This window comes from Anolis sagrei, chromosome 8, assembly GCF_037176765.1.
Source record: "Anolis sagrei isolate rAnoSag1 chromosome 8, rAnoSag1.mat, whole genome shotgun sequence".
NCBI lineage: Eukaryota > Metazoa > Chordata > Lepidosauria > Squamata > Dactyloidae > Anolis > Anolis sagrei.
In genome coordinates, this window is record NC_090028.1 from 43,838,761 (window position 1) to 43,859,285 (window position 20,525).

Here is a 20,525-nt window from a genome sequence, read left to right on the forward strand (position 1 = left end):
AAGTTGCATTCCATGGAAGGGAATGGAGGGAGGAAAAAGAAGGGTGGAAGGAAGGATGGAAGGGAATGGAGGGAGAAAGGGAATCATAGAATCCTAGAATCAAAGAGTTGGAAGAGACCTCCTGGGCCATCATCCAGTCCAACCCCATTCTGCCAAGAAGCAGGAATATTGCATTCAAATCACCCCTGACAGATGGCCATCCAGCCTCTGTTTCAAAGCTTCCAAAGAAGGAGCCTCCACCACATTCCCTCCGGGGCAGAGAGTTCCACTGCTGAACAGCTCTCACAGTCAGGAAGTTCTTCCTCATGTTCAGATGGAATCTCCTTTCTTGTAGTTTGAAGCCATTGCTCCACTGCATCCTAGTCTCCAGGGAAGCAGAAAGGAAGCTTGCTCCCTCCTCCCCCTGTGGCTTCCTCTCACATATTTATACATGGCCCTCATCATATCTCCTCTCAGCCTTCTCTTCTTCAGGCTCAACATGCCCAGCTCCTTAAGCCGCTCCTCATAGGGCTTGTTCTCCAGACCCTTGATCATTTTAGTCGCCCTCCTCTGGACACATTCCAGCTTGACAATATCTCTCTTGAATTGTGGTGCCCACAATGTCCTTCCTTGTGGAAGGAAGGGAGGAGGAAAGAGGGAAGGAAGGAAGTGAGGAGGAAAGGGGGGAGGAAGGATGGAAGAGTGGAAGGGAAGGAAGGAGGGAGGGAGGGAGAAAGGAAGATGAAGTAAAGAAAGGAAAGAAAGAAAGGATAGGATGGTGAGAGAGGGGAGGGCCCAAGAAAAGAGCCCAAGGGGCCACATCCGTCCCCCAGGTGGGTCTTGCTTTGCCCATACCTGGTTTAGAATCCTAATCAGGACACAAAGGGAATGGCTGACTCCCCTAAGGTTGCTTCCAAGCAGTTGTTATTTATTGGCAACTAGCCGTCCCCTGCCACATGTTGCTGTGGCCCAGTCTGGTGATCTGGAAAAGTGTTGGTTTCTAATCTATGTAATGTCTTGATGATTGTGTGTACACAGTATTTTCCCTGCGTGATCAGCTGTGAATATGCACATATGGTACTTCTGTGCATATGTACCATATGTGCGAATTCACAGATGACCACTCGGGAAACTACGGTTACAGGTAAGCAACCTGACATTTCTTGTTGTTTCTTGGTCAGTGTTGATGTGGAGAGTGTCTGGTTTGCCTGCTCTGGAACATGCAACATATCATTGTCCTTCTTTAGGGTTCCCTTTCAAATCTATGATACTATATCTGTGTTTGTGTGAACCTCATATCTATCTATCTATCTATCTATCTATCTATCTATCTATCTATCTATCTACCTACCTACCTACCTACCTACCTATCCATCCATCCATCCATCCATCCATCCATCCATCCATCCAACTATCTATCTATATCTATGGCTGGATGGATCTTTGTCAGGAGGGCTTTGATGATGTTTTCTTGCCCCGATGAAGGTAGTTGGACTGGATGGCCTTAAGTATTTTCTGTTGGTCAGGGGGGTGCTGTGTGGGAAGTTTGGCCCAATTCTATCGTTGATGGGGTTCAGAATGCTCTTTGATTGTAGGTGAACTATAAATCCCAGCAACAACAACTCCCAAATGTCAAGGTCGATTCCCCCCAAATTGCATCTGTGTTCATATTTGGGCATATGGAATACAGGTAAACTATGGATGTAGGTAAACTACAAATCCCAAACTCAAGGTCAATGCTCACTAAACCCTTCTAGTGTTTTCCGTTGGTCAGGGGGTTCTGTGTGGGAAGTTTGACACAATTCTGTCATTGGTAGTGTTCAGAATGCTCTTTGATTGTAGGTGAACTATAAATCCCAGCAACTACAACTCCAAAATGACAAAATCAATTTATTTTGAGAGATGGTCATTCCTTGGGTTAGTAGGTGCCTTGTGTCCAAATTTGGTGGCAATTTGTCCAGTGGTTTTTGAGTTATGTGAATCCCACAAATGGACATTACCTTTTTATCTCTATAAATAAAAATGTCATGTTTGTTTGTGGTATTCACAGAACTCAAAAACCACTGGATGAACTGACACCAAATTTGGACACAAGGCACCTAACAACCCAATGTATGTCCTTCACTCAAAAAATATTGATTTTGTCATTTGGGAGTTGTAGTTGCTGGGATTTATAGTTCACCTACAATCAAAGAGCATTCTGAACTCCACCAATGATGGAGTTTAACCAGACGTGGCACACAGAATTCCCATGACAACAGAAAATACTGGAATGATTTGGTGGGCATTGCCCTTGAGTTTGGGAGTTGTAGTTCACCTACATCCAGAGAGCACTGTGGACTCAAACAATGATGGGTCTGGACCAAACTTAGCAGGGATAATCAATATGCCCAAATGTGAACACAGATGGCATTTGGGGGGAATAGACCTTGACATTTGGGAGCTGTAGTTGCTGGGATTTATAGTTCACCTACCATCAAAGAACATTCTGAATCCCACCAACGATAGAATTGAACCAAACTTCCCACACAGAACTCCCATGACCAACAGAAAACCCTGGAAGGGTTTGGTGGGCATTGACCTTGAGTTTTGGAGTTGTAGTTCACCTACATCAAGAGATCACTGTGAACTCAAACAATGTTGGATCTGGACCAAACTCTACACGAATACTCAATAGGCCCAAATGTGAACACTGGTGGAGTTTGGGGAAAATAGAATCTTGACATTTGGGAGTTGTAATTGCTGGGAATTATAGTTCACCTACAATGAAAGAGCATTCTGAATCCCACCAATGATAGAATTGGGCCACACAGAACCCCCATGTGGGCCAGAGCAACGCGTGGCAGGGGACAGCTAGTTTATATATATGAGACATGTGAGTTATCCTAGCACAACTTAATGAGTGACTGTGTGTCTGTGTGCCTTCTCGTTGCCTCTCCAACTTAGTTGCATTGTCAAACAGCTCTTAAGGCCAGGAAGTTCACCCTCATGTGGGATCTCCTTTCCTGCCATGTAGGACATTCTTTGGGGAAGGTGGAAAGTAAAAGGAAGAGGGGCCGACCAAGGGCAAGATGCATGGATGGCATCCTTGAAGTGACTGGACTGACCTTGAAGGAGCTGGGGGTGGTGACGGCCGACAGGGAGCTCTGGCGTAGGCTGGTCCATGAGGTCACGAAGAGTCAGAAAAAGGAAGAGGGGCCGACCAAGGGCAAGAGGGATGGATGCATCCTTGAAGTGACTGGACTGACCTTGAAGGAGCTGGGGGTGGTGACGGCCGACAGGGAGCTCTGGCGTAGGCTGGTCCATGAGGTCACGAAGAGTCAGAAAAAGGAAGAGGGGCCGACCAAGGGCAAGAGGGATGGATGCATCCTTGAAGTGACTGGACTGACCTTGAAGGAGCTGGGGGTGGTGACGGCCGACAGGGAGTTCTGGCGTGGGCTGGTCCATGAGGTCACGAAGAGTCAGAAAAAGGAAGAGGGGCCGACCAAGGGCAAGGTGGATGGATGGCATCCTTGAAGTGACTGGACTGACCTTGAAGGAGCTGGGGGTGGTGACGGCCGACAGGGAGCTCTGGCCTGGGTTGGTCCATGAGGTCACGAAGAGTCGGAGATGACTGAACGAATGAACAACATGACATGCTTTCCAATACGTACAAGAAGAATAAGCAACGGTTCATTGCAAGTACCAAACAATGCTTGGCTGCGCGGGCAAATCATTGGCCTTTCTTTCTTTCTTTTTTTCTTTCTTTCTTTCTTTCTTTCTTTCTTTCTTTCTTTCTTTCTGTTTCCCGCCTCTTGCTTGCTCAGGATGTTTCTTTGAGGTGAGCGGCAGCAGACAGGAAGAGGCACCTTGAGATGAAGAGGAGATAGCACGCATGAGCATCCGCCACCCACCTCGGTGGGTGCTCCAACCTGGTGGAAGCATGGCTTCTTCCTTCTAGCGGGGTTTGCAAACAGCCTTGGGCTCCTCCTGAGACAAGGTTCAGGAGATGGCCTCCTCCGCCTTCCACGAGGGCCCAGCACCACTGCACGGTAAGCAGAGGCGTTCACGCCACACGGCCCGGGCAGGACGCCACAACCATCCTTGGTTCTGGGTTGCTGTAGGTCAGTGGTTCTCAACCTGGGGTCCCCAGATGTTTTTGGCCTACAACTCCCAGAAGGGGGGACGATGCCTGGCTCGAGAGCAGGACGTGTGAAAAAGATCTTGGAGTCCTCGTGGACAACAAGTTAAACATGAGCCAACAATGTGATGTGGCGTCAAAAAAAGCCAATGGGATTTTGGCCTCAGGCATCAAGAGGAGCCTAGTGTCTAGATCTAAGGAAGTAATGCTCCCCATGCTCTATTCTGCTTTGGTTAGACCACATCTGGAATATTGTGTCCAATTCTGGGCACCACAATTCAAGAGAGATATTGACAAGCTGGAATGTGTCCAGAGGAGGGCGACTCAAATGATCAAGGGTCTGGAGAACAAGCCCTATGAGGAGCGGCTTAGGGAACTGGGCATGTTTAGCCTGAAGAAGAGAAGGCTGAGAGGAGATATGATAGCCATGTATAAATATGTGAGAGGAAGCCACAGGGAGGAGGGAGCAAGCTTCCTTTCTGCTTCCTTGGAGACTAGGACTCGGAACAATGGCTCCAAACTACAAGAGAGGAGATTCCATCTGAACATGAGGAAGAACTTCCTGACTGTGAGAGCCGTTCAGCAGTGGAACTCTCTGCCCCGGAGTGTGGTGGAGGCTCCTTCTTTGGAAGCTTTTAAGCAGAGGCTGGATGGCCATCTGTCAGGGGTGATTTGAATGCAATATTCCTGCTTCTTGGCAGAATGGGGTTGGACTGGATGGCCCAGGAGGTCTCTTCCAACTCTTGGATTCTATGATTCTATGATTCTAAGTCCCATCCAGTTTACCAGCTGTTAGGATTTCTGGGAGTTGAAGGCCAAAAACATCTGGGGACCCCAGGTTGAGAACCACTGTTGTAGGTTTTTTCGGGCTATATGGCCATGGTCTAGGCCAGGGGTCCTCAAACTAAGGCCAGTGGGCCAAATACGGCCCTCCAAGGTCATTTACCCGGCCCTCACTCAGGGTCAACCTAAGTCTGAAACGACTCGAAAGCACACAACAACAACAACAATCCTACCTCATCAGCCAAAAGCAGGCCCACACTTCCCATTTAAATACTAATACGTTTATATTTATTAAAATTGTTATTTATTTTAATTATTGTATTGTTTTGAAGTGCTTTTTGCACTACAAATAAGATATGTGCAGTGTGCATAGGAATTCATTCATGTTTTTTTCAAATTATAATCCGGCCGTCCAACAGTTTGACTTGGCCCTCTGTTTAAAAAGTTTGAGGGCCCTTGGTCTAGAGGCATTTTCTCCTGACGTTTCGCCTGCATCTATGGCAAGCATCCTCAAAGGTAGTGAGGTCTGTTGGAAGTAGGAAAAAGGGTTTATCTATCTGTGGAATGGTGTGCAGGGTGGGACAAAGGACTCTTGTCTGCTGGAGCTAGGGTGAATGTTTCAACTGACCACCTTGATTAGCATATAATGGCCTGGCAGTGCCTGGGGCAATCTTTTGTTGAGAGGTGATTAGACGTCCACAGATATATAAATAATATTATAATAATTATTATTATAATTATAATGTATTGTCGAAGGCTTTCATGGCCAGAAACACTGGGTTGTTGTACGTTTTTTCGGACTATATGGCCATGGTCTAGAGGCATTTTCTCCTGACGTTTCGCCTGCATCTATGGCAAGCATCCTCAGAGGTAGTGAGGTCTGTTGGAACTAGGAAAATGGGTTTATATATCTGTGGAAAGACCAGGGTGGGACAAAGGACTCTTGTCTGCTGGAGCTAGGTGTGTTCGGGCTATATGGCCATGTTCTAGAGGCATTTTCTCCTGACGTTTTGCCTGCATCTATGGCAAGCATCCTCAGAGGTAGTGAGGTCTGTTGGAACTAGGAAAAAGGGTTTATATATCTGTGGAGCAATGACCAAGGTGGGACAAAGGACTCTTGTCTGCTGGAGCTAGGTGTGTTCGGGCTATATGGCCATGTTCTCCTGACGTTTCGCCTGCATCTATGGCAAGCATCCTCAGAGGTAGTGAGGTCTGTTGGAACTAGGAAAAGGGGTTTATATATCTGTGGAGTAATGACCAGGGTGGGACAAAGGACTCTTGTCTGCTGGAGCTAGGTGTATTCGGGCTATATGGCCATGTTCTCCTGACGTTTCGCCTGCATCTATGGCAAGCATCCTCAGAGGTTGTGCGGTCTGTTGCAACTAGGAAAAAGAGTTTATATATCTGTGGAATAATGACCAGGGTGGGACAAAGGACTCTTGTCTGCTGGAGCTAGGTGGGAATGTTTCAACTGACCACCTTGATTAGCATTTGATGGCCTGGCAGTGCCTGGAGCAATCTTTTGTTGAGAGGTGATTAGATGTCCTTGTTTGTTTCCTCTCTGTTGTTGTGCTGTTGTAATTTTAGAGTTTTTTAGCCCTGGTAGCCAGATTTTGTTCATCTTCATGGTTTCTTCCTTTCTGTTGAAATCGTCCACATGCTTCTTGTGGATTTCAATAGCTTCTCTGTGTAGCCTGACCTGGTGGTTGTGAGAGTGGTCCAGCATTTCTGTGTCCTCAGATAATCTGCCGTGTCCAGGTTGGTTCAGGAGAGAATGCCTCTAGACCATGGCCATACAGCCCGGAAAAACCTACAACAACCCAGTGATTCCGGCCATGAAAGCCTTCGACAATAATAATAATAATAATAATAATAATAATAATAATGGGTTGTTGTAGGTTTTTTCGGGCTATATGGCCATGGTCTAGAGGCATTGTCTCCCGACGTTTCGCCTGCATCTATGGCAAGCATCCTCAGAGGTTGGGAGGTCGTGAGTGGCATTCTCTCCTGACGTTTCGCCTGCATCTATGGCAATAATCCTCAGAGGTTGTGAGGTATGTCCATGTTCCATGTTCCTCACTACCTGTGAGGATGCTTGCCATAGATGCAGGCGAAACGTCAGGAGAGAATGCCTCTAGAAGATGGCCATATAGCCCGAAAAAACCTACAACAACCCAGTGATTCCGGTCATGAAAGCCTTCGACAATACATCCTTGGTTCTTCTGGTAGAATTTTGAGAGGGCGTTTCTGTCCCTGATTCTTAAATGCTTCTGCATTTTGGAGATGTAGGACGGGGGTTCTCAACCTTCCTAGTTGCACAACCCCTTTAGACCATTCCTCACGTGGTGGTGACCCCCAACCAGAACATTATTTTTGTTGCTACTTCATAACTGTCATTTTGCTCCTGTTATGAATCGTCATGTAGGATGGATTTTCATTCATTGGACCAAATTGGGAAAAAATACTCGATACACCCAAATTTGAATACTGGTGGGGTTGGCGGGCGGATTGATTTTTTCATTTGGGAGTTGTAGTTGCTGGGATTTGTGGTATTAACAGAACTCAAAAACCACTGGACAAATTGGCACCAAATTTGGACACAAGACACCTAACAACCCAATGCATGTCCTTCACTAAAAAAAATGATTTTGTCATTTGGGAATTGTCGTTGCTGGGATTTGTAGTTCACCTGCAATCAAAGAGCATTCTGAACTCCACCAATGATGAAATTGAACCAAACCTGGCACAGAGAACTCCCACGACCATCAGAAAATACTGGAAGGGTTTGGTGGGCACTGACCTTGAGTTTGGGAGTTGTAGTTCACCTACATTGGCACTGTGGACTCAAAACAATTGTGGATCTGGACCACACTTGGCACGAATACTCAATATGCCCAAATATGAACCCTGGTGGAGTTTGGGGAAAATAGACCTTGACATTTGGGAGTTGTAGTTGCTGGGATTTATAGTTCACCTATAATCAAAGAGCACTCTGAACCCCACCAATGATGGAATTGGGCCAAACTTCCCACACAGAACCCCCATGACCAACAGAAACGACTGGAAGTTTTTGGTGGGCACTGACCTTGAGTTTGGGAGTTGTAATTCACCTACATCGGCACTGTGGACTCAAAACAATGATGGATCTGGTCCTGGACCACACTTGGCACGAATACTCAATATGCTCAAATGTGAGTACTGGTGGAGTTTGGGGAAAATAGACCTTGACATATGGGAGTTGTAGCTGCTGGGATGTGTAGTTCACCTACAATCAAAGAGCATACTGAGCACCACCAATGACAGAATTCCCACACTGAACCCCCATGACCAACAGAAAATACTGTGTTTTCTGATGGTCTTTGGTGACCTCTCTGACACCCCCTCGTGACCCAGGGGACCTGACCCCCAGGTTGGGAAGGGGCCAGTAGCTGTTAGGAATGGTGGGAGTTGAAGTCCAAAACACCTGGAGGGCCAAAGTTTGCCCATGCCTGCTAGAGGTGGCTGCAAAGGCCTTCTCCTTTGCGAAGGGGACTTTGGGAGAGAGTATCAAGTTCTGCCAGTCAATGCCTGATCAATTGGTCCATTTATTCTGTGCGGCCACTTTTTCAGAAGCCATCGCCGACTTCCTCGGGACACAAGAGTGTGTTTTGATGGATGCTCAGCTCCACATCCGGTCCAAAGTGGAAGACGTTGTCTTGGTATGTATTCATGGCCCATTCCTCCTCCTCCTCCTCCTCCTTGTGTTGATGCGCATGATGTTTCCCTTGACACCAAGCAACACCAGGAGCACCGAAGATCTCTCCAGCTCCGGTCTTCCAAATATATTTATTTTCTCCATCACCCCCTCAAGACTGCCACACAATCCAGTTTCTGAATCCAGATTATTTTCTTTGAACTGGATTATATGGCAGTATAGGCTCATATAATCCAGTTCAAAGCAGATAATCTGGATTCAGAAGCTGGACTGTATGGCAGTGCAGCTCCAGCCCATGTCTTCATTCAGTTCCTTGATTCTTTCTGTTTCGTTTTCTGACACAAAAGCCCAGTATGTCACAGCAAACGAGATCTCTAGGCTGGATTTCGTATCCCAAAATCACTAGTCAAACTCTTCCCAAGCGTCGAGGACGGTGTGATGTATTTTCTATTATTATTATTATTATTATTATTATTATTATTATTATTATTATTATTATTATTATTCAGAGGCTGGATGGCCATCTGTCAGGGGTGCTTTGATGGTGCTTGGGGTTGGACTAGATGGTCTCTGAGGGTCCCTTCCAACTCTATGATGAGTCTATGGTATTATTATTGTTGTTGTTAATACTGACACAAAAGCACAGCAAACGAGATCTCTCTGCTGGATTTCGTATCACAAAATCACAAGTTGAGGACGGTGTGATGTATTTTCTATTATTATTATTATTGTTATTGTTATTGTTATTATTATTATTATTATTATTCAGAGGCTGGATGGCCATCTGTCGGGGGTGCTTTGATGGTGCTTGGGGTTGGACTAGATGGTCTCTGAGGGTCCCTTCCAACTCTATGATGAGTCTATGGTATTATTGTTGTTGTTATTTATATTGACACAAAAGCACAGCAAACGAGATCTCGATGCTGGATTTCGTATCACAAAATCGCAAGTCGAACCCTTCCTAAGCGTCTAGGACTGTGTGATGTATTTCTGAATGATGTGTGCAGATCCAAGTCAGGTGGCCTTTTGCAGTTGACAGAGCGTGATTTTGTCGATGTGTATTGTTTCCAAATGCCGGCTGAGATCTTTTGGCACTGTACCCAGTGCGCCCATTATGACCACTGGGACCACCTGTACTGGTTGATGCCATCAGAGCCTTTGCCGTTCGATTTTGAGGTCTTGATAGCGGCTGAGTTTCTCCTGTTGCTTTTCCTCAATGCGACTCTCACCTGGAATGGCGACATCAATCATCCAGACTTTGTTCTTTTCCACAATCGTGATGTCTGGTGTGTTGTGTTCCAAAACTTTATCAGTCTGGATTCGAAAGTCACACAGTATTTTTGCATGTTCATTTTCCATGACTTTTGCGGGTTTATGATCCCTTTACCAATTCTTTGCTGCTGGCAGGTGGTTCTTGTGACATAAGTTCCAGTGAATCATTTGGGCCACAGAGTTGTGCCTCTGTTTGTAGTCCATCTGTGTGATTTTCTTGCAGCAGCTGAGGAGATGGTCCATGGTTTCATCCGCTTCCTTGCACAGTCTTTGCATTTTGGGTCATCTGCTGATTTTTTCGATCCTGGCCTTCATTGCATTGGTTCTGATGGCTTGCTCTTCAGCTGCAAGAACCAGGCCTTCTTCTGTCTCCTTCTTCAGGGTTCCCCAATATCCCCCCCCCCCCGGATGGGTGCCACCTTGTTGTGGTGGGGAGCTTAACTGCTCCAAGGATGCGGTGCTGGTACAGCTGTACCAGGAGCTCCAACTTTATTTGCTTTGTATTAAATGTTTGCTTTCAGTCCAAGGTTTCAGGGATTCTGCAGATAGGTGGCTTCCTTTGGTTGCAGTCGTAGGGCATGTCACCTGTCCATCATCGTTAAGTTTTGGTTCTGTCCCTTGTTCAGGGCTCTGGGAGGGAAAGGAGCCATTTTTTTGGTCAGTCTCTCATAAGGAAGCTAAGCTATAGGACGTAGACCAGCTTGTCCCGTAGAAAAGCTTATTTTCTCAAGAACATCCGGGGAAACAGAAACAGAAATTCCAGGGGAAAGGTCCCAAGGCTCAGGCTGAGAGCTCACAACCTCTCGGCCTCACAGCAATCAGAGGGAAATACAGCCTTGTAGTTTTCAAAGAATTATCTGAGGGAGGACAGTACTACAGATCCACGGAACTCCATCTGAAATATCTACAAGCCTCGGCTGGTAGGTCTACTCAATACCCAGACGCATTTGGAATCGGTAGTAGGACCCACACCGATGAGGCATAGATAGTAAACAGCCTGGGAGAGGTTAAAAAGGGTTTTTCCTACAGAGAAAGTACAGTTAATCAAAGTCAGGTACCGGCCCATTGAGGACTAGACTAAGAAGGGCTTGAAGTGTTGTTTGAACCATTGAAGAGTTGTTGTTTGTCCCATAATAAAGACTTTGTTGTATCATCAAAGACTCTAAAGACCATCACTTCAGAAAAATCCCTGAGAACCTCTCTTTGAGGCCCCCTGGCTTCCCGCTGGGCTTAAAGTATACGTCCTATAGAAAAGACAGCTGTTACAGGCCCAGCGTGCGACAGAACAATTATTATTATTATTATTTTGGTATTATTATTGTAATTATTACATAATTCTAGGGCTTGTACTGTCTGAGCATTTTAACTCCCAATCACATGATTCCGTGGGACAAGCCATGTCAGTTAAAGTGGAATAATAGTGCAATAAAGGATAGGGATGGTGTGCATGGACTCTACACATGGGTGCAGTGCTCCCCGGCATTTCCACCCAGATATTCATCGCCAGTGCCTGCAGGGATAAGGATGTATTAATTTATATCTCATGCTTACCCCTCAATACTGGGAATGATCTATAACTGGACTAACTGGCGTTCCTTCTGCAGATTTTAATGCCTTGGCGAGCCCTTGTGATGTTGGCAAAGCTCCCGGTCAAGGTAAGTCCTGCTCTGTCCGTGGATCTTGTACACTTTGCAAACCATCTTAACTTGCTATGTAAGAGATGAAGCTCAGTCATGGTTGTTTTGGGATTTTTTTTCCATGTCAGGAGCGACTTGAGAAACTGCAAGTCACTTCTGGTGTGAGAGAATTGGCCGTCTGCAAGGATGTTGCCCATGCCGACTCTCCGGTGACACATTTACAAGCCAGCTTTCTAGGAGATCTCCCAGTTAGCTTCTGTATGAAAAAATGAGGGGACAGACGTTGGCCCATGCAAGAAATCAGTTAGTGTGTGTGTGTCAACTGTAAAACAAGATGTCCAAAGCTGATTGGCTGGGCAACACCTGGGGAGATGGCTGAGCCTGGAACCTTTGGGTACTGTTACATTTTTCAGGCTTGAGCTATGCAGATGCAGGACGTTGCCCAGGGGATGTTGCCCGGATGCTTTGATGTCTTACCATCCTTGTGGGAGGCTTCTCTCATGTACCCTTTGCATGGGGAGCTGGAGCTGACAGAGGGAGCTCATCCATGCTCTCCCTGGATTTGAACCTCTGATCTGTCGGTCTTCAGTCCTGCTGGCCCAAGGGTTGAACCCACTGTGTCACTGGGGGCTGCTAGTAATGGGGGTCCATGAAGGCATATACTATTTCAGGGCAATTCGCTGCAGAATCCGCTCATCCTAGTTGTTCCATTTTCTTCTTCTTTGTGGTCTCTTAATGCAGGGCCTCATTACATTAGGGAATCCCCCGTTTCTGATACAGTTTGAGGCCTATTTCAAATGGGTCCCATCATATCACATTCGCCCCTTCTTGTTTGTAATCCGTCTGCAAAGTGTCACAGAAATTGATTACTTGCAGAGTATTTTCTGAAGGTAAACACCATTGCATTTGGGTGTGACGGGGTCAGTATGCATCCCGTCTGAAAACAATATGCAGCAGGTCAGAAAAAAACAATCATATAAACGGCGTATATCGCAATGTGGTCAGGTCCTCACACCAATGGCTTGTGGCTCTGTCTGTGGAGTGCATCCTTTGGGATTTGTTTATTTTGTGTCAAAAGCATTGCATACATCAAATAAATAAATATGAATCATAGAATCATAACATTAAAGAGTGGGAAGAGACCTCTTGGGCCTTCATCCAGTCCAACTCTGTTCTGCCAAGAAGCAGGAATATTGCATTCAAAGCACCCCTGACAGATGGCCATCCAGCCTCTGCTTCAAAGCTTCCAAAGAAGGAGCCTCCACCACACTCCTTCCGGGGAAGGCAGAGAGTTCCACTGCTGAACGTCTCTCACAGTCAGGAAGTTCTTCCTAATGTTCAGACGGAATCTCCTCTCTTGTAGTTTGAAGCCATGGCTCCATTGCGTCCTAGTCTCCAAGGAAGCAGAAAACAAGCTTGCCCCCTCCTCCTCCCTGTGGCTTCCTCTCACATATTTATCCATGGCTATCATGTCTCCTCTCAGCCTTCTCTTCTTCAGGCTAAACATGCCCACCTCCTTAAGCCGCTCCTCATAGGGCTTGTTCTCCAGGCCCTTGATAATTTTAGTCGCCCTCCTCTGGACACATTTCAGCTTAGAGTCAATATCTCTCTTGAATTGTGGTGCCCAGAATTGGACACAATATTCCAGGTAACGTGGTCTAACCAAGGCAGAAGAGAGCATGGAGAGCATGACTTCCCTAGATCTAGACACTATGCTCCTATTGATGCAGGCCAAAATCCCATTGGCTTTTTTTGCCGCCACATCACATTCCTGGCTCATGTTTAACTTCCTGTCCACGTGGACTCCAAGATCTTTTTCACACGTCCTGCTCTCGAGGCACGGAAAGAGCCTTCTCGAAGACTGAGTGAGTTGGGCATCCTCGGGGCAACATTTCTTGTAAACGGCTAGTCTTTCCAAACCCAAAAGCACAATTTGGGGTGTTCTAAAGATTTCTGGATGGTTTCCCTGCCCACTCCCAATGCTCCAAATCCAAACACTTTGTGCCTTCAATGCTCAGTTCCTTTTTCATCTGTTGCAACAACAAGACCTAAGGGATTTTTGGAACCAGCTTACCTTTGAACATGAACTGTTCTTTTCCCTTTCTTTGTGGTTTTAACTCAGATTGCGATCTGTCTGCAGGTACAAGCGAGCTTCAGCTTCCTGGCCGTACAGTCCATGACAATGGGAGAAGCAAACCAGGTGAGCGCAAAAGGCATCCCCTACATAGGACATTGCCTCATCCTCCCAGTCATTGTAAACACAACAGTGTGCCAAAGTTGGGACCCCCACTTTGAGCTGTACTGTTTTAATGGGAGTCTTAAGTATTACCTATCTGTAATGTACCTATGCGCAAATACTATGCTCATAGGTACATTTGCAAAGGTTTCCTGAAGTGACCTCTGTGACGAAATGAAAATGATGTGTAGTTCACATTTGATCAGCCCACACACTGCCTTGCCGGAGAAATAAAATATGCCACCCAGGTGGACAATAAAGAACAAGTAGTTTACTCTTTGTAGTTCAGAACAACATACGTACAATCATGTGATCAGTTGCATCGACTTACATAATGTCCTTTAAGAGAGAGATTTAAAATGAGATAGAGTGGAATATAAATTAAGATTATTATTATTATTACTAGCCAACCCCTGCCATGCGTTGCTGTGGCCCACTCTATGTATATGTGTTTTGTGTGTATATGTGTGTTTATGTATTTATATGTGGTTTGGTGCATGCATATTAATGTGATTGTTTGTTTTTTGGCTTTTTATGTCTCTTCTGCTGTGTTTTTCTGTGTTTTTATGTGTGATGGTCACTCATTGGCCTGACGGATGTCTTGTGTCCAAATTTGGTGTCAATTTGTCCAGTGGTTTTTGAGTCATGTTAATCCCACAAACGAACATTGCCTTTTTATTTATCTAGATTATTATTATTATTATTATTATTATTATCCATGTGAATAAACTGCTTCCAGCAACTCATGAAGCAAGAGCACACTCCAAATTCTGTCTCTCTGTCTGCTTCTCTCTGCTTCTCTGCAAGCACCTGCATAGCTCAAGCCTGAAAAATGTAACAGTACCCAAAAGTCCCAGGCTCAGCCATCTCCCTGGGCGTTGCCCAGCCAATCAGCTTTGTGCATCTTCTTTTACAGTTAACACACACACACACTTCTCTGTAAGCACCTGCATAGCTCAGGCCTGAAAAATGTAACAGTACCCAAAGTCCCAGGCTCAGTCATATCCCCGGGCGTTGCCCAGCCAATCAGCTTTGTACATCTTATTTTACAGATGACATACACACACACTAATTGATTCCTTGCATGGTCCATCGTCTATCCCTTCATTTTTTTCATACAGAAACTAACTGTGAGATCTCCTAGAAAGCTGGCTTGTAAATGTGTCACCGGAGAGTTGGCATGGCACACTTTGGGTGCATCCACATTGTAGATTTAATGCAGTTTGACACTCCTTTAACAGCCGTGGCTCCATGCTATGGAATCGTGGGATTTACAGCTTTAATGAGGCATCAACACTTTGGCAGAGAAGGCAAAAGACTTTGCAAAATAACCCTGGAATCCCACGACAGACAACTTGGGAGCCGTTTGCAGATTAGTCAACACGTTGCTGAGCTTTAATGTAAGATTCTGAATTCCCTTCATGGAAATCTCAGGTTTGCAAGGAAAGAGCAAAGTGAATGAAACTAGTGAAGACTTACATCTTTCTTCTTGCGTCACTCTCCTTCCTTCCCAATTTGTCTAGTTTGTTATAGAAACAGATACATCTGACTTTGAATTCAAGTTCTTTTCGCTGGACGATTTGGACCACGTGGCTGTCCACATTGTGGCATCTCTGCAGAAAGCCTTTCCAGATGCTTCACTTGGGTAAGAGGGTCTAGTCAAGTCCGAATCCGGGGGGGGGGGGGGGGGGGGAGGGGTATCTCAATTCCTAAACCAAAGAGCTGGCGTTGTCCGTAGACACCTCCAAGGTCATGTGGCCACTGGCATGACTGCATAGAGCATCTTTAGCTACCTTTCTGCCAAAGCGGTACCTATTGATCTACTCACATTTGCATGTTTTCAAACTGCTAGGTTGGCAGAAGCTGGGGCTCAAAGCGGGAGCTCACCCCATCCCGTGTAAAAATGCCATATTCATAATGTCATCGTGTTTACTTTTTTAAACACAGTGGTTTAGTCTCTATTGCATTCTTTGTATTGAAGGAACATACTCCGAAATGCATCTCCCAGTTTGCTTGAGAAAATTCAAGAGACGACAGAGTCTTTGGAAAACTTTCTGAGGGAAAACGGAGGCCCTTGTGGTAATCTCTCCCTCTCTCTCTCTCTCTCTCTCTCTCTCTCATTCCTTTCTTCTCTGGGTTGTTGTAGGTTTTTCAGGCTGTCTGGCCACGTTCCAGAAGCATTCTCTTCTAATGTTTCGCCTGCATCTATGGCAGGCATCCTTAGAGGTTGTGAGGTCTGTTGGAGAGGTCTTTGTTGAGAGGTGATTAGCTCTCCCAGATTGTTTCTTGTCTGGAGTTCCCCTGTGTTTGAGGATTGTGCTTTATTTGCTGCTATAATTCTAGATTTTTTAAAAAAATACTGGTCGCCAGCTTTTGTTCATTTTCATGGTTTCTTCCTTTCTGTTGAGATTATAACAGCAAATAAAGAACAACACTCAAACAGAGGGGCACTCCAGACAAGAAGCAATCAGGGACAGCTAATCACCTCTCAACAAAGGATTCCCACAGGCAGTAAGATGCCAGATCTTGAAACTGCAAGGCCATCAAATGCTAATCAAGGTGGCCAGTTGAAACATTCACACTTGCCTCCAACAGACAAGAGTTCTTTATCCCACCGTAGCTGATTGCTGCCTGGGGGGCCCTTTGTTGGGAGTTGTTAGCTGGCCCTGGTTGATTCTTGTCTAGAATTCCCCTGCCTCCAACAGACAAGAGTCCTTTCTCCCGCCTTGGACATCATTCCAGAGATATATAAACCCAATTTTCCTAGTTTCCAACAGATACAGCTTATTTCTTTTATTGGGAGACTTAAGCCCATTTACATTATTTGAAAAACATTTTATTTCCAGAGTAAGGCCCATAAATGTTTCCGTCATCTTTTTCTTCATTCTCTTCTTCTGGTTCTTCTTCAAGAGTGTCTAAATTTGGTTCAGAAAGACCTGTTGCCAGATCTTTTTCTCTATTTATTAATGGAGGGGATGGCAGTGGATAAAAAAAACTCAAAGTCTTTATTTCCCTGAGGCCCGAATCTACACTGCCATACAATCCAGTTTCTGGATCCAAATTATCTATTTTGAAGTGGTCCTATACCAACTCATGCGGTGATACTAGGCTTGTGAGCCACTTGCAAAAACACCTGCCTTGGGGTTTATTTTAGTTTTACGTATGTTCCATCCTTCTACTTTCACAGAATGTATCTGTCCGAACGTATCTCCCTCTACGTCCCACCCCGGAGTCTGAGATCATCTGGGGAGGCCCTGCTCTCGACCCCACCACTGTCACAAGTGAGGCTGGTGGGGACGAGGAGCAGGGCTTTCTCAGTGGTGGCCCCCCACCTGTGGAACTCTCTCCCGGGGGAGATTAGGGCATCATCATCCCTCCTCGCCTTCAGGAGGAGGGTGAAAACTTGGTTATGGGACCAGGCCTTTGGCCACTCTGGCAATTAAATCAGTCAATCAGGCAAGTAAAACAAGCAGGATGGATGAATGGAACGAAAAACTAGATCTAGGTGTTAACAAACACTGACCATGTAAGAGGAGAAACTGGGTTTGTATTTGGTTTTAAGGATTTTATGGATTTTATGATTATATTGTATGCATGTTAACTGTGAATTGTTGTAATTTTATGTAACTTTGTGTACGATTGTTTTTGACGCAGGCATCAAATGGTGCCTTGCTCCTGTAAGCCGCCCTGAGTCCCCCTCGGGGTGAGAAGGGCGGGGTAAAAGAACCCCCAAATAAATAAATAAAATAAATAAATAAATAAATAAATGACTTTTTCTTCCTTAATCTAATTGGTATCCACAACTCTTCTGTTTTCAGGAGGGTTCTCGGAGACGTACGCAGCGCTCTGTGATTACAGCGGCCTCCCTTTCCAAAAGGAGATCCAGTGGGTAAGGCTGAAGAGACGTGTAACAAGTAGTAGTAGTAGTAGTAGTAGTAGTAGTAGTAACACTATGTAACACAATTTGAGGGAAAATATCTGTTCCTGGTTTGAAAATGTTATTTCCACAATGTGTCTTTTCGCCCCAGAACGTGGACAACCTGTATCACCGCCAAGAATGCCAGGAGTTCAACTTACTGGATTTCATCCACCTGCCCAGCCAGTGAGTCTCTCAAGAGGAAAATACTTTATTTATTTACAGGGCTTATATCCCACCCTTCTCACCCCAAAGGGGACCCAGAGCGGATCACAGAACACATGTATACGGCAAACATTCAATGCCAATTATACAATGACAAGGCAGGTGACAGATAGGGGTATGTTATTGTTGTTGTTCATTCGTTCAGTCGTTTCTGACTCTTCGTGACCTCATGGACCAGCCCACGCCAGAGCTCCCTGTTGGTCGTGGCCACCCCCAGCTCCTTCAAGGTCAATCCAATCACTTCAAGTATACCATCCACCCACCTTGCCCTTGGTCAGCCCCTCTTCCTTTTTCCTTCCATTTTCCCCAGCATCATATTCTTCTCTAAGCTTTCCTGTCTCCTCATGATGTGGCATTCAAAGGTCTTCCGCTTTCCCTCTCGTCTCCTTCCCTCCAGTGAGCAGTCGGGCTTTCTTTCCTGGGGGATGGACTGGTTGGATTTTCTCGCAGTCCAAGGCACTCTCAGAACTTTCCTCCAACACCACAGCTCAAAAGCATCTCTCTTCCTTCACTCAGCCTTCCCGAAGATCCAGCTCTCACATCCGTAGGTTACTACAGGGAAGACCATGGCTTTAACTATGCAGATCTTCGTTGCCAGTGTGATGTCTCTCCTCTTTGAGTATTTTATCGAGATTGGTCCTTGCTCTCCTCCCAAGAAGGAAGCTTCTCCTGGTTTCCTGGCTGCAATCTGTGTCTGCAGTCATCGTTGTGCCTAGAAATACACTAGTGGTTTTCCAAAAAGTTATGATTTCTAACAAGGTCATGCCTTTCCAAAAGTATGGCTGTGTTCTAGCAGCATTGTCTCCTTACTTACTTACTTACTTACTTACTTAGGTGATCCCTCGTTGGACGAGTAAGATGGTCTTCCATTATGGATTTCCTTGTGGGTCCGTATGTGGCTGTGGAGCCCTATTCTTGCTCTGCATCTTCTCCTGCAGTGAGGAGGGCATTGGTTTCCAGGTGGAAGGCGGTCCCGGTCGGGGTTGGCTTGACGCGCTTTCCTCCTGGCACGTTTCTCTCTTTCACCCTCCACTCGTGCCTCCTCAAATTCTGCAGCACTGCTGGTCACAGCTGTCCTCCAGCTGGAGCGCTCAAGGGCCAGGGCTTCCCAGTTCTCAGTGTATATGCCAGAGTTTTTAAGGTTGGCTTTGAGCCCATCTTTCAATCTCTTTTCCTGCCCACCAACGTTCCGTTTTCCGTTCTTAAGTTCGGAGTAGAGCAACTGCTTTGGGAGACGGTGGTCAGGCATCCAGACAACGTGGCCGGCCCAGCGGAGTTGATGTTGGAGGACCATCGCTTCAATGCTGGTGGTCTTTGCTTCTTCCAGCACACTGACGTTTGTCCGCTTGTCTTCCCAGGAGATTTGCAGGATTTTCCGGAGGCAGCGCTGATGGAAACGTTCCAGGAGCTGCATGTGACGTCTGTAGACAGTCCACGTCTCACAGGCATAGAGCAGGGTTGGGAGGGGAATAGTTTTATAGACAAGCACTTTGGTCTCCCTACGGATGTCCCGGTCCTCAAACACTCTCTGCTTCATTAGGAAAAATGCTGCACTCGCAGAGCTCGGGTGGTGTTGTATTTCAGTGTCAGTGTTGACATCTGTAGACAGTCCATGTCTCACAGGCATAGAGCAGGGTTGGGAGGACAATAGTTTTATAGACAAGCCCCTTGGTCTCCCTACGGATGTCCCGGTCCTCAGACACTCTCTGCTTCATTCGGGAAAATGCTGCACTCGCAGAGCTCAGGCGGTGTTGTATTTCGGCATCGATGTTGACTTTGGTGGAGAGGTGGCTGCCAAGGGAGCGGAAATGGTCCACTTTTTCTAATGTGACACCATTAAGCTGTATTACTGGCATTGGAGAGGGATTGGCTGTCTCCTGATGTTTCACCTGCATCTGTGGCTGCCCAAGACCGACCTACCTTCCTTCCTTCTGCTAACGGAGCTTCTTTGTCAGAAGCTTAGCTGAACTATCCCTGTCCTATGAGAAACATAACAAGATATGAATAAATGGTATTTCGTGTTGACGTCTTTGTCCCCTTCCAGGGATGTGGCTCTTAGTGTCGCCGTCCTGTCTTCTAATCGGTGGTTCAAAGGGCTGAGTTGCAAGAACTGCAAACTGGTGAGTGCAGCAGAGCGAGTAAAAGGGAAGAAGACATCTCCAGTGGGGTTGGTTGCAAGGTTTGGGTGGGAATAAGTGGAACGACAATAAGGAGAAGGGCATAGGTCCAAAGTGTGCCACTCTTATGAAGACGATCCCAACTGTCACACCTCAGGCTAGATTCACCTTGCTCAGAACACCACACACACCAAGGCTGCAGGTTTTGTAGTTTATTAAAGGACCCAATCTGTGTCCTTCACCCAAAAAAATTGATTTTGTCATTTGGGAGCTGTAGTTATCAATAACAATGTCATGTTCGTTTGTGGGATTAACAGAACTCAAAAGCCACTGGGGGAATTGGCACCAAATTTGGACACAAGACACCTAACAGTCCAATGTATGTCCTCTACTCAAAAAAATTGATTTTGTCATTTGGGAGCTGTAGTTGCTGGGATTTATAGTTCTCCAACAATCAAAGAGCATTCTGAACCACACCAACGATGGAATTGAACCAAACTTGGCACACAGTTCTCCCATGACCAACAGAAAATACTGGAAGGGTAT

General features: G+C 45.9%; 1 protein-coding gene across 1 annotated transcript in view; it reads left to right on the forward strand.

Moving 5' to 3' along the window:
* The first annotated feature begins 3,967 nt into the window (after positions 1–3,967).
* The window catches only part of CARMIL2 (capping protein regulator and myosin 1 linker 2), an 89,447-nt gene continuing 72,889 nt past the window's right edge, over positions 3,968–20,525 (forward strand). The window contains exons 1-9 of the mRNA XM_067471174.1: positions 3,968–4,010; positions 8,492–8,580; positions 11,453–11,503; positions 13,626–13,685; positions 15,245–15,366; positions 15,703–15,800; positions 17,540–17,610; positions 17,750–17,823; positions 19,907–19,982. Of these exons, the coding sequence (XP_067327275.1) occupies positions 3,968–4,010; positions 8,492–8,580; positions 11,453–11,503; positions 13,626–13,685; positions 15,245–15,366; positions 15,703–15,800; positions 17,540–17,610; positions 17,750–17,823; positions 19,907–19,982 (684 nt within the window). The remainder of the gene's footprint in view (positions 4,011–8,491; positions 8,581–11,452; positions 11,504–13,625; positions 13,686–15,244; positions 15,367–15,702; positions 15,801–17,539; positions 17,611–17,749; positions 17,824–19,906; positions 19,983–20,525) is intronic.